This window comes from Pholcus phalangioides, unplaced genomic scaffold, assembly GCF_987345545.1.
Source record: "Pholcus phalangioides strain wild (caught in Gottingen) unplaced genomic scaffold, Ppha-v1.0 ptg000011l_1, whole genome shotgun sequence".
Lineage (NCBI taxonomy): Eukaryota > Metazoa > Arthropoda > Arachnida > Araneae > Pholcidae > Pholcus > Pholcus phalangioides.
In genome coordinates this window covers 51,702,447-51,715,564 of record NW_028301604.1, presented here as the reverse complement: position 1 = coordinate 51,715,564, position 13,118 = coordinate 51,702,447, and the positions used below count along the sequence as shown (strand labels likewise).

Below are 13,118 nucleotides of genomic sequence, written 5' to 3'. Positions count from 1 at the left end.
ATCATCAGTAAGCCCCCCCCCCTCCCAGTCCCATTTAGACGCAAACAATTGATCTGAGAGATTGGTGTTGGCATGCATCAATTTTGCTTTGACCGGATGGTGTTAGACGTGAACTATTTTATTTCAGGTGAACGCAGCCCGTGTTAGAAAAGCAGAGGAAAGTTAGAAATTTGTTTCCCCCCAGGCTTCACATAAAATGTCTCGCTCAGGCATTGGGCTGCGTTGTATGTGTATAGCGGACCGATGATTGTCCCAAGAGGTCTTGAATTGAAGTTATGGCTCACACAAAGCGGAGTAGGAGCAGACAGGGCTCTGGGGCCCATGTTGTTTTGATTTCGTTTTTTGCACCATAAATGTACTGCAAACAACCATGGCTATTTATTAAACATACATATTTAGTATTCAATTAAATTGACAAGAGTTACCTCTCAGGGCTGTGTGACAGATGCGGCCACACAGGGCCCAGCGCTTGAAGTCCCGCATGCGTAGTAATATAACTTCTGTTTTTACAAAAATGGAACGAGATAGCCATATTTAAACTATAGAAATGATAATGATTATTCTAAATGATACAGAAAATAAAACGAGAACATTCGCAACTCGAGAGAGCCCCACAAATCATCATCCCTTCCGACTCCACGTCAGGTAATGGCGGCCCCGGAATTGGCCTAATCCTGAGGGTCTAGTAACATTTTATTTTGGGCTTGAAATCAATTTAACTTGGATAATAATCCAGTTGTTATAAACTGTAATTAAAATAATTGAAAGATTAAGTGCAACCGATTTTTCAACTAGTTTTTGGACCCTTAAAATCTTTGTTTTTAGTTATTTTTTCTTCCTTGAAAAATTATAAATGCCTTTTTAGTGCCTTTTTGCCTGCCTATTTCGACCATTAACTTCTGGGCTCTAATCATTATTGCGTACACAACAGAAATATTCAACAAACTTTTTTGGATTTGTGAAATTTTTCTTCGAAAATACCTGTTAGGTCATAACCATTTATCCAAGGATAATGTCACTCTTCGCCATCCATACGAAGGTTTTCAACAGCTGGCTGATGCGAAGATGAACTTTCTTTTTTTCCTAAATTCATCTTCGCAATAGCCAAGCTGTTGAAAACCTTCGTAAAGACCATTTACATTCTTTTAACAGGTGCCGTGCTCTGACACGACCACCTAGATAACCTAGTTATCTAGGTGGTCGTGGCTCTGAGCGACCAAATCCTTCTCCATTCTTTACTTGGAGGAATCCTTTCTTTTGTGTTATCTTGAGTAATCGTTCGATTAGATTTCCTTTCTTCTTTTGTATTAAAACTTCCCCCATATCACGAATATGGGTGGGACTATACAGTGGATACCGTTTATACGACCTTCTTAGATTTCTTTGTGGGATTTTCCCATTTATACGACGCTTGGCTTCCGTCACAATCAGTGCTGGCTAATACGGTCCTAGGTGTGTGATTCAAGCATTAAAATTCAATTTTACTCCTCCAAATTTCGTTGAGGAGTGAAAACAATTCATCAAATTTTAGGTCATTTTTTAAATAGTTATTTCTCTGTTTTTCATTTACAAAAAAATATTCTTCTCTTTACAAAATTACCCCCTAAAATTTTGGAGAGGAGTGAAATTACTCTTGAAAATTATTTTTGTGGATAACACTGGTCACAATTACTCCTTGTAGATAATGTTAAAATATTTCATTTATACGCCAAACTACTTCAATTATGTCGACTCTGACAGGTAGTCCGACATGGTCAGAGATACGGGGGGGGGGGCATGAAGGACAATGCCCCCCCCCCTCCACCCGTCAAGCTTTAATAAAGGAGCAGATTTATCTGATTCATATGCATATACTGTATTAACATCATGATTGAGTCCCCCCCCCCCAGCCTTTCAAGGCCATCTTCGCCTACGAACAACAATCATTTGGAAAATATGTCATTTCTATCCATCGAATCCACGCAAATTTTCTAGATTTTAAATAAATGTAGATTATTTTGTTTTTTTAATCAGTGTTTTTCAAATTTTCTGGACGAGTAAAACGTCTGAAACAATTCAACGAACCATCCTCTTTATGCAATTTTCCTGTTTATTTCAACGAAGCTAATTTGAATTTAAAATTTTTTACTGAAATCGTGAATGAAGGTAATTTTCATAATTTATAAAATATTTTGACAATTATGGTTGTAATTATTAAATTCTCATCTCGTGTATTTGCCATGTTCAACATTTTTTCGGTTAATTACAGTTCAATTCACTGCGATTTCCAGTATCCCATCATTTCTTACCCCTCGTTAATTTTTCAGAAATTTTAGCAGTGTTGGTAATTTTGCCAACGTTTTCAGTGATGTCCCATATTTTTGTTTATAAAATTCTTATTTTACATACAGTAAAATCTCGATAGGTAAAATGTGCAGCGGCCGACAAAGAACTTCGAGATATCGTTAGTTCGACTTATCGGAAATTCCTATTTCAGGGTGGCAAAAAGAAAGACTTATTAAAATAACAGTGCTATTTACGAATATCCGATTTAGTAAAACGTGTCAAACTACTGGAGATGAAGAAATTCGAATAGATAAGTTATTCTAACTTAATCATATTTAATTATTGAATGAGAATATTAAGAAATAAACTAGACGTACATACTGTCTGCATTTCTGTATTATGGAGACGAACTCATACAGATATATATAGAAATGAAACGAATTATAAATAAAGTGTGTACAATATTTATTTTCTGTCAAAAATCCGTTAATTTTGAATGTCACTCTGTTTTTTGTCCTTCTTTCATGAGAAAGTGATTCACTTTTTTGCAAGAGTAGACAAAAATGAATCCGCTAAGCGAATCTTCTACATTCTGTTTACAAGTGCTTAATTCTGTTTACAAGTGCTTAATTCTGTTTACAAGTGCTTAATTCTGTTTACAAGTGCTTAATTCTGTTTACAAGTGCTTAATTCTGTTTACAAGTGCTTAATTCTGTTTACAAGTGCTAAATTCTGTTGCTAAATGCTAAATTGTATCTCTAAATATTACATTCTATCTCTAAATATTACATTCTATCTCTAAATATTACATTCTATCTCTAAATGCCAAATTCTATTGTTACATTTTGAATTCTATTGCTAAATGCTATTTTTAAATTTCTTTAATTCCCAAAAACTTTTACTTGAAAGAAGAAAACTTCGAGTTATATAAGGGAAAATTTTAACACTAAAATACGGAAAAAATTCTGGGGCTGAGTCAAAACTTCGACTTAAACAGAGATTCGAGTTATCGTGAATTGATTGTATTTTTCTATCCAAATGTAGTCACCGATGTCAACTTCAGTTAAAGGAGACTGAAAAGTCTCCACTCAGAGTACATCACGCTGAGGAATGGATTAACCATTAAGCAAAATAAGCATGTGCTTAGGGCATCAGGAAAAAATGGGCACCACGAAAAGTCATTAAAAGTGTTTTTTTTAATGTACAATTTTTTCCAGCATCCGGTAAAAAACAGGATTTTCGATTGATTATACAGTCAAGAGGATGGCACCAATGCAGAAAAACTAATAATATTGCAAACTAGATAATGATAATGCTGAGTTTTTGGAATGAGATTTCGTGCAATTTTCATAAAGTAAGATTCCTCTTAACAACATCATATGATCCAAGGTGTCCTATGATGATTTTTCTAAGCCACCCTCCCCCCAGCTTTTAAAAAGAACTGGTTGACCAATTTTCATAGAAAGGGTACGAAAATAGTAGGCCTACACGCTGGTTTCCGACTCTGAAATGCTACTTGGTTAAAAAACTTGAAATTCAGGTTTTTAACCAGTCAGCAACAGTGCCGATTCCGAGAATCGGAAACAAGCGTGCACTATGTTTGTACCTTAACTTTCGCACATTATAAACAGATCTAAATGTCATGAGGCCTGTGTTGAGAGAGCTTAATTGCCTCAGACTGTGTCCGGGTGGGACCTACGCAGTAAGAGTAAGCCAAGTTCCACAGAATAAGGACGTGACTTGACAATGTGCAAATCTTTATGTATAGAGGATCAACTGTTTGGTTTCACGCGTGGTGAATAGGGTACGAATGGGCGATGATGAATTTAGGTGCATTGTGCGCGCGTGATAATGAACAATTTTTTTCCTGAAATGATTTTTTTTAACTGTGATTTGTAGTATGTCAAAATGAAATAGGTTAATATTTAAAAATAATTTGTATTTCATTTCAATTTTAAATTTCAATTTAAAATTTATTTTATTACAAATTTTATTATTATTATTTTTTACAACCCATACTGGTTGTTACAACGAATAGGTTTATAAAATACAGTAGTGATAATATTTTCAGATATATGGTGGAAAATAAAACACAAAAATGAAAGATAGTATTTACAAATAAAAATAGTACAATTAACAAAAAATAAATAAAATACGTTAAAAATTGTAATATAAATAATAAAGGATATTCTCATGCAATGGGGGGGGGGTACTATAAAAATTACATATGAATAATATCAACATGAATTCTTAGTATAGACTTAATATTGACCCCAAATGTACAAAAGAAAAAGAAAATAATAAAAAAATGATATACATGATAAATACGGAGTCAGCACATGAATTTGTACAGCATTATGGAAGGTGATTTAAAAATATGATTTAATTAAGTATTGAATTGTATTTCATTAAATCTCTGACTACGTGATGAAAAACCAAGACAAACCCGAAAGCATTTTTCGTGACAATGTATTAACTAGTTAAAAACCGGTACCGCCCCTGAAAATCAGGATGTCTGTCCACCTTTATGAATATGTAACAAAAAACTGTTTTGCACTGGATGATACAAGCATTTAAAATGCGGTCAATTCAGTCAGGTATCCAATATTTAAGACTTACTTATTTACTCCGAAAATTAAGTTCACTTGGCACTCTGTGAACGCGTTCGGCATTGTTCGCGAGCTTCCACAAAATTAAAATGTAGGAATGGGGAATTTTTTTTTTTTTTTTCAAATTAAAACTTTTTTCTGTTATTTTTTCCCTTGAAATTAAAAAAAAGTCAATAACGACGCTGACATAGGTAAAAGTTGAATAATTTCAATTGAATGGGTATCTTACTATGGTCTGATATACTGTCATATTTGTGTTTTCACAAAACTGCAACGATTGTTAATTGTAATGACTAATGACTGAGTTTTTTTCCTATATTATTATGTTATCTAAGGAAAAAAATAAGGTTTTCGTTGCAATGAACTGAATTTTGAAGAGACCTAATTTAGTTCAAACGATTTGAACGGTATAAAAACATATAAAAACGATTTAAAAAAAAAAAAAAGGTTTTTAGCTCCATCATATACCTAAATGTTACGGTCTCTATAGTACGTAGATGGATTACAGAGATAGAATGACAATCGATTATAATGCCACAATATGAGGGATGGTCCCTTGTTATGGAAGTGAGCAGTAGAAAAGGATTTGGTCGCACAGATCACGTAACCTTTTAAATACATTTTTGAATGTTATAAAGCATTGCATTTGGCTAAATGAAAATTCTGATATTATGTCCCTGTTTCTTTGCTCGATCGCTTAAACAGAAAGAATATAGCATTGATCTTTTATGTATACCTTAAAGCAAACTTCTGAAACTTCTGTTGTAATGGCTGAAAACAGTACACTGGAACTACTGAGTTTTGGCTTTGCTTGTACCAGTAGTCAAGTATACTTATATCAAGACCCGCTTCTTCAGCTTTACCTCGTATAAGCTCGAATTCGGTAGCTTCAATTTGAAGTGGCAATGGACAAGGCCGATATTTATCTCCTATCAAGCACTGAAATCAACAAAAATTTTCATTTTTGATTAAATTATCCAGAATGTAAAAAATAAGGAGAAAAAATATACTACTAAAAATGAATTTTTTTACTGTATAGTTGATTTTTTTTATCGCATTCGTTTTTATATATAACCAACATCAACAGACTCACTCAGTTAAGAGGTCATAGTGATAATGCCCCCCCCCCCCCACCCCGAGATTGCGACATATGGAGGTGATGCCACTCTTCACTTATCACTACTGAATAGTGGAGAGTGACATCACTTTCCTTTTTATGACTGAGGTACATAATTTCAAATTACTGTGAGTATATAAGTATCTGTATGTAGTACGATTTAGACTTTCTTATTCTTTTTTTTATAAATTATAATTTTTGTTGGGCATTTTTTTTATCATAGACGAATAAGAAAAATAACAAATATTACCAACATAAAACATCCTAAAGTTGTATAGTATGCGTCTTCTATTTCTTTCAACTGTTGACTGAAGATGTGAGGATCCAAAGTGGAATCAACATCGTTACCTTGATGAACATCAAGAATTTCTATATCGATTCCAGATGCTGAACAATGTCTTTGGAGTTCCGGCCACACGTGCTCTTGCAAGTAACGTCGTTCCACTTCAAAATCTGAAGTATGAATCGAATTCATAATCATTCAATGAGAAAAATTCTTATTAAAAAATTTATATTATTTAAATTGATATACTACCGTTTTAAATTCTCATTATTTTTTATGACACGCTTACTGTTTTTTCAACAAATATAGATAATGAATAGAATCATAGAATCTATGAACAGAATAGTAATGAATAAAATCATAGACTGTTTGATTTATAAATTCAATTTCGTTTATGAAATTTGTAATAAAATACAGACCATGTCATATAATCAGAAAAAAAATCAAATCACATCACCAATTATAGACACATTAGTAATATCTGCGGTTAAATAGAAGCAAGTCATATTGCCTGATCTCTGCAGATCGATTCATAATCCAACAAAAAAACTAGGCCAAACCATCACAATAGCACGACTTGACCAGTTAAAGCATGTTGTTTTGCCAATTTTGTAAGCTCGGCTACATTTCCACACATCTTTCTGTACAGTTTAATGACGTTTTTTACATAAAGTTTATTTTATATGTCTGGAGCTTGACATATAAGTCGTGACTTACCTTTGAAGAGAACGTTTGTACAATCCACTTTTGTCCAACGACATCACTTGAATCGTGCTTGTGAGGTATCGAAAGATGCAGCCATCATGTACTGTGCACTCGAACCTCGTTAAGACAAACTCATCTAATATGAATTAAATATTTTTCACGTAGAACACAGATCGCTGTTTTGGCTGTTAATATAAAAATTCATTTAGTACAAAATATTTTCGCTGTTTCTTTGAATTCGTCTTAACGATGTTCCAGCATGTAAGTGAAAACCAAGAGATAAAAGCAAGTAAATAAATAAACTGGTTTTGTGAACAAATAGTCCATTTTCTGGAATTTCGTTGCCAGGAAAAAAACCTAAATAAAGCTGAGGTGAGAAAAATTCTGTTTCATAAATATTGAAAGATAAATCCATAACGATCATTTCAGCTATCTATAATGCTCTTATAAATCGAAGAATTAGTTGCCGAATCACGCGTCAAAAACGAAACCTAGGGGGTTTCAGTTCCCGCCCTCCTCCATATGTAAAAAAATTACCAGAATGGTTAAGTCTTTATTGTTCTATCTCACTTTGGTGCAACCCCCCCCCCCCACCGAAAGCAGTTTCTGGCGCTGAAGATCATGTCCTACGTGACCGTTTGAAAATATTTGTAGCTTATTTCAAATGCTCTGCAACGGAAAATTACAAATAAATCTCTATCGCCGAGAGAGAAATATATTGCATAAAAACGAAAACTGCAATGAACAAAAATAAATATTGGGATGACAAGTGGAAGCAAATGATAATTTGAAATAGAGAAAAGTTCAACCTCTTAATGTTCTAGATCGGGGTGCACAACCTCTGACCCGTGGGCCATGTGCGGCCCACCAAGAGGTTCCATCCGGCTCGTGAAAAGTGTTACGGTGGAAAATCATAAACGATATATACTTCGGCTGATCCCATTTCCTCGACAAAATATGGTAAATCAGGATCCTTACGGGAAAATATTGGGCATCGCCAATTATCACCAAAATGTTGTCAAAGGTAAGAATTGTCATTTGTCACCAAAACATTTCTAATGGCGAAAAATAAAGCGCTACTGCAAATCGCAAAGCATTAAAATACAATTCACGATAAAAACGTTTAGTTTGACAAATATGTGAGATGAATACATATTTCATCATAAAATCATCATCATCAACCATTTTCAATCCACTGCTCTCTGGATGAAGGTCTCTAAATTTTTTATTACTCTGATGCTTTAGCTATCCAGTTGATTTCATCCATCTCGTCAATCCATCTTGCGTGGGGACGCCTTCTCGGACGTTTATCACCACTGTGGTACTAATCCGGAATACTTGTGGTCCATCTGTTGTCCTGTCTTCTTGCAATATGTCCAGCCCATTTAATACGTATTTATATGACTGTAATAATGATAATATTATAGTCATAATTATATATATATAAATAATGACATGTCCTGACTGACTGATTCATCATCGCCGAGCCGAAACCACTGAAGTTATGAATATGAAATTTGGTCAGTAGTTTTATTTCATGACGTAAAAACAAACTAAGAAAGGGATTTTTGAAATTCGATCCTAAGGGGAGTCAAAAGATGATTCAAAGGTTACATATAGAAATCACGCCGATCCGAAACCGCTGAAGATCAGCAGTTTTAGTTTGTAATGTAGAGACTCACTAAAAAGAGATATTTCAAAGTTCAACATCTAAGTGAGTCTTATGTGGGGGGGGGGGGTTTCAAAGGTTATATGGCGCAATAATCACTGAGTCCAAACAGCAGAAGCTATAAATATGAAATTGAGTATGATCCGTAATGGTGTGGAAGCCGCATTTACTTACGCTGGTAAATGGGATTTACAAAGGTGCTGGAAAAAAGTTTAAGGACAACCGAACAATTATCGTATCTCAAAAACCTGCTAATTTAAATGCATGGAAATTTTAAAGTGATAATTACATGTAGAACTAAACATTTTCGAGGGAAAAAAATTGATGAGTGCAACTCTGTTCAAAAAAAAAAAAAAAAATGTTTAATTTATAGAGAAGGTCAAAACATAGAATAAAGTACAAGGACACTGGAAAATTACGCACAAAATCACCATTTTAATAACCAAGAAAAAAAATCACACTTTTTGTCTATAATCTTTATCATTCTGAATGTCATCGATCGAGACAAATAAAATAACTTGCTGTGGAACCTTCTTCGAAGCCTGTTTGATTGCTGCCATAGGGTTATATTTATTTCCGTACTGCGTATTATTTCTCGGGCCAAAATGCCCAACTTGATCCAGATCAGGACTTCTAGCTAGCCAGTCAATGAGTTCCACCGAATGGATTTCAAACCAAGCATTATCCCGTTGAAACAAATACTGTCCAAGAGTTATAAGAAGTGCCTGGTATTAGATTTTCTGCCAGAATGTCTTGATATGCCTTTGAGTTGTTCATTATGCAGTTTATGAATGCGATTGGAGTTTTTCCTTCGAATGCAACCCCCCCCCCCCACCGAAAGCAGTTTCTGGCGCTGAAGATCATGTCCTACGTGACCGTTTGAAAATATTTGTAGCTTATTTCAAATGCTCTGCAACGGAAAATTACAAATAAATCTCTATCGCCGAGAGAGAAATATATTGCATAAAAACGAAAACTGCAATGAACAAAAATAAATATTGGGATGACAAGTGGAAGCAAATGATAATTTGAAATAGAGAAAAGTTCAACCTCTTAATGTTCTAGATCGGGGTGCACAACCTCTGACCCGTGGGCCATGTGCGGCCCACCAAGAGGTTCCATCCGGCTCGTGAAAAGTGTTACGGTGGAAAATCATAAACGATATATACTTCGGCTGATCCCATTTCCTCGACAAAATATGGTAAATCAGGATCCTTACGGGAAAATATTGGGCATCGCCAATTATCACCAAAATGTTGTCAAAGGTAAGAATTGTCATTTGTCACCAAAACATTTCTAATGGCGAAAAATAAAGCGCTACTGCAAATCGCAAAGCATTAAAATACAATTCACGATAAAAACGTTTAGTTTGACAAATATGTGAGATGAATACATATTTCATCATAAAATCATCATCATCAACCATTTTCAATCCACTGCTCTCTGGATGAAGGTCTCTAAATTTTTTATTACTCTGATGCTTTAGCTATCCAGTTGATTTCATCCATCTCGTCAATCCATCTTGCGTGGGGACGCCTTCTCGGACGTTTATCACCACTGTGGTACTAATCCGGAATACTTGTGGTCCATCTGTTGTCCTGTCTTCTTGCAATATGTCCAGCCCATTTAATACGTATTTATATGACTGTAATAATGATAATATTATAGTCATAATTATATATATATAAATAATGACATGTCCTGACTGACTGATTCATCATCGCCGAGCCGAAACCACTGAAGTTATGAATATGAAATTTGGTCAGTAGTTTTATTTCATGACGTAAAAACAAACTAAGAAAGGGATTTTTGAAATTCGATCCTAAGGGGAGTCAAAAGATGATTCAAAGGTTACATATAGAAATCACGCCGATCCGAAACCGCTGAAGATCAGCAGTTTTAGTTTGTAATGTAGAGACTCACTAAAAAGAGATATTTCAAAGTTCAACATCTAAGTGAGTCTTATGTGGGGGGGGGGGGGTTTCAAAGGTTATATGGCGCAATAATCACTGAGTCCAAACAGCAGAAGCTATAAATATGAAATTGAGTATGATCCGTAATGGTGTGGAAGCCGCATTTACTTACGCTGGTAAATGGGATTTACAAAGGTGCTGGAAAAAAGTTTAAGGACAACCGAACAATTATCGTATCTCAAAAACCTGCTAATTTAAATGCATGGAAATTTTAAAGTGATAATTACATGTAGAACTAAACATTTTCGAGGGAAAAAAATTGATGAGTGCAACTCTGTTCAAAAAAAAAAAAAAAAATGTTTAATTTATAGAGAAGGTCAAAACATAGAATAAAGTACAAGGACACTGGAAAATTACGCACAAAATCACCATTTTAATAACCAAGAAAAAAAATCACACTTTTTGTCTATAATCTTTATCATTCTGAATGTCATCGATCGAGACAAATAAAATAACTTGCTGTGGAACCTTCTTCGAAGCCTGTTTGATTGCTGCCATAGGGTTATATTTATTTCCGTACTGCGTATTATTTCTCGGGCCAAAATGCCCAACTTGATCCAGATCAGGACTTCTAGCTAGCCAGTCAATGAGTTCCACCGAATGGATTTCAAACCAAGCATTATCCCGTTGAAACAAATACTGTCCAAGAGTTATAAGAAGTGCCTGGTATTAGATTTTCTGCCAGAATGTCTTGATATGCCTTTGAGTTGTTCATTATGCAGTTTATGAATGCGATTGGAGTTTTTCCTTCGAATGCAACCCCCCCCCCCCACCGAAAGCAGTTTCTGGCGCTGAAGATCATGTCCTACGTGACCGTTTGAAAATATTTGTAGCTTATTTCAAATGCTCTGCAACGGAAAATTACAAATAAATCTCTATCGCCGAGAGAGAAATATATTGCATAAAAACGAAAACTGCAATGAACAAAAATAAATATTGGGATGACAAGTGGAAGCAAATGATAATTTGAAATAGAGAAAAGTTCAACCTCTTAATGTTCTAGATCGGGGTGCACAACCTCTGACCCGTGGGCCATGTGCGGCCCACCAAGAGGTTCCATCCGGCTCGTGAAAAGTGTTACGGTGGAAAATCATAAACGATATATACTTCGGCTGATCCCATTTCCTCGACAAAATATGGTAAATCAGGATCCTTACGGGAAAATATTGGGCATCGCCAATTATCACCAAAATGTTGTCAAAGGTAAGAATTGTCATTTGTCACCAAAACATTTCTAATGGCGAAAAATAAAGCGCTACTGCAAATCGCAAAGCATTAAAATACAATTCACGATAAAAACGTTTAGTTTGACAAATATGTGAGATGAATACATATTTCATCATAAAATCATCATCATCAACCATTTTCAATCCACTGCTCTCTGGATGAAGGTCTCTAAATTTTTTATTACTCTGATGCTTTAGCTATCCAGTTGATTTCATCCATCTCGTCAATCCATCTTGCGTGGGGACGCCTTCTCGGACGTTTATCACCACTGTGGTACTAATCCGGAATACTTGTGGTCCATCTGTTGTCCTGTCTTCTTGCAATATGTCCAGCCCATTTAATACGTATTTATATGACTGTAATAATGATAATATTATAGTCATAATTATATATATATAAATAATGACATGTCCTGACTGACTGATTCATCATCGCCGAGCCGAAACCACTGAAGTTATGAATATGAAATTTGGTCAGTAGTTTTATTTCATGACGTAAAAACAAACTAAGAAAGGGATTTTTGAAATTCGATCCTAAGGGGAGTCAAAAGATGATTCAAAGGTTACATATAGAAATCACGCCGATCCGAAACCGCTGAAGATCAGCAGTTTTAGTTTGTAATGTAGAGACTCACTAAAAAGAGATATTTCAAAGTTCAACATCTAAGTGAGTCTTATGTGGGGGGGGGGGGTTTCAAAGGTTATATGGCGCAATAATCACTGAGTCCAAACAGCAGAAGCTATAAATATGAAATTGAGTATGATCCGTAATGGTGTGGAAGCCGCATTTACTTACGCTGGTAAATGGGATTTACAAAGGTGCTGGAAAAAAGTTTAAGGACAACCGAACAATTATCGTATCTCAAAAACCTGCTAATTTAAATGCATGGAAATTTTAAAGTGATAATTACATGTAGAACTAAACATTTTCGAGGGAAAAAAATTGATGAGTGCAACTCTGTTCAAAAAAAAAAAAAAAAATGTTTAATTTATAGAGAAGGTCAAAACATAGAATAAAGTACAAGGACACTGGAAAATTACGCACAAAATCACCATTTTAATAACCAAGAAAAAAAATCACACTTTTTGTCTATAATCTTTATCATTCTGAATGTCATCGATCGAGACAAATAAAATAACTTGCTGTGGAACCTTCTTCGAAGCCTGTTTGATTGCTGCCATAGGGTTATATTTATTTCCGTACTGCGTATTATTTCTCGGGCCAAAATGCCCAACTTGATCCAGATCAGGACTTCTAGCTAGCCAGTCAA

At 34.8% G+C, this 13,118-nt stretch overlaps 1 protein-coding gene across 1 annotated transcript in view; it reads right to left on the bottom strand.

Moving 5' to 3' along the window:
* Positions 1 to 13,118, bottom strand: part of LOC149080545 (protein qui-1-like) — a 149,618-nt gene that overhangs the window by 102,492 nt on the left and 34,008 nt on the right. The window contains exons 3-4 of the mRNA XM_089239645.1: positions 6,242 to 6,444; positions 5,611 to 5,813 (exon numbers count right to left, since the gene is read on the bottom strand). Coding sequence (XP_089095771.1) covers positions 5,611 to 5,813; positions 6,242 to 6,444 — 406 coding nt within the window. The remainder of the gene's footprint in view (positions 1 to 5,610; positions 5,814 to 6,241; positions 6,445 to 13,118) is intronic.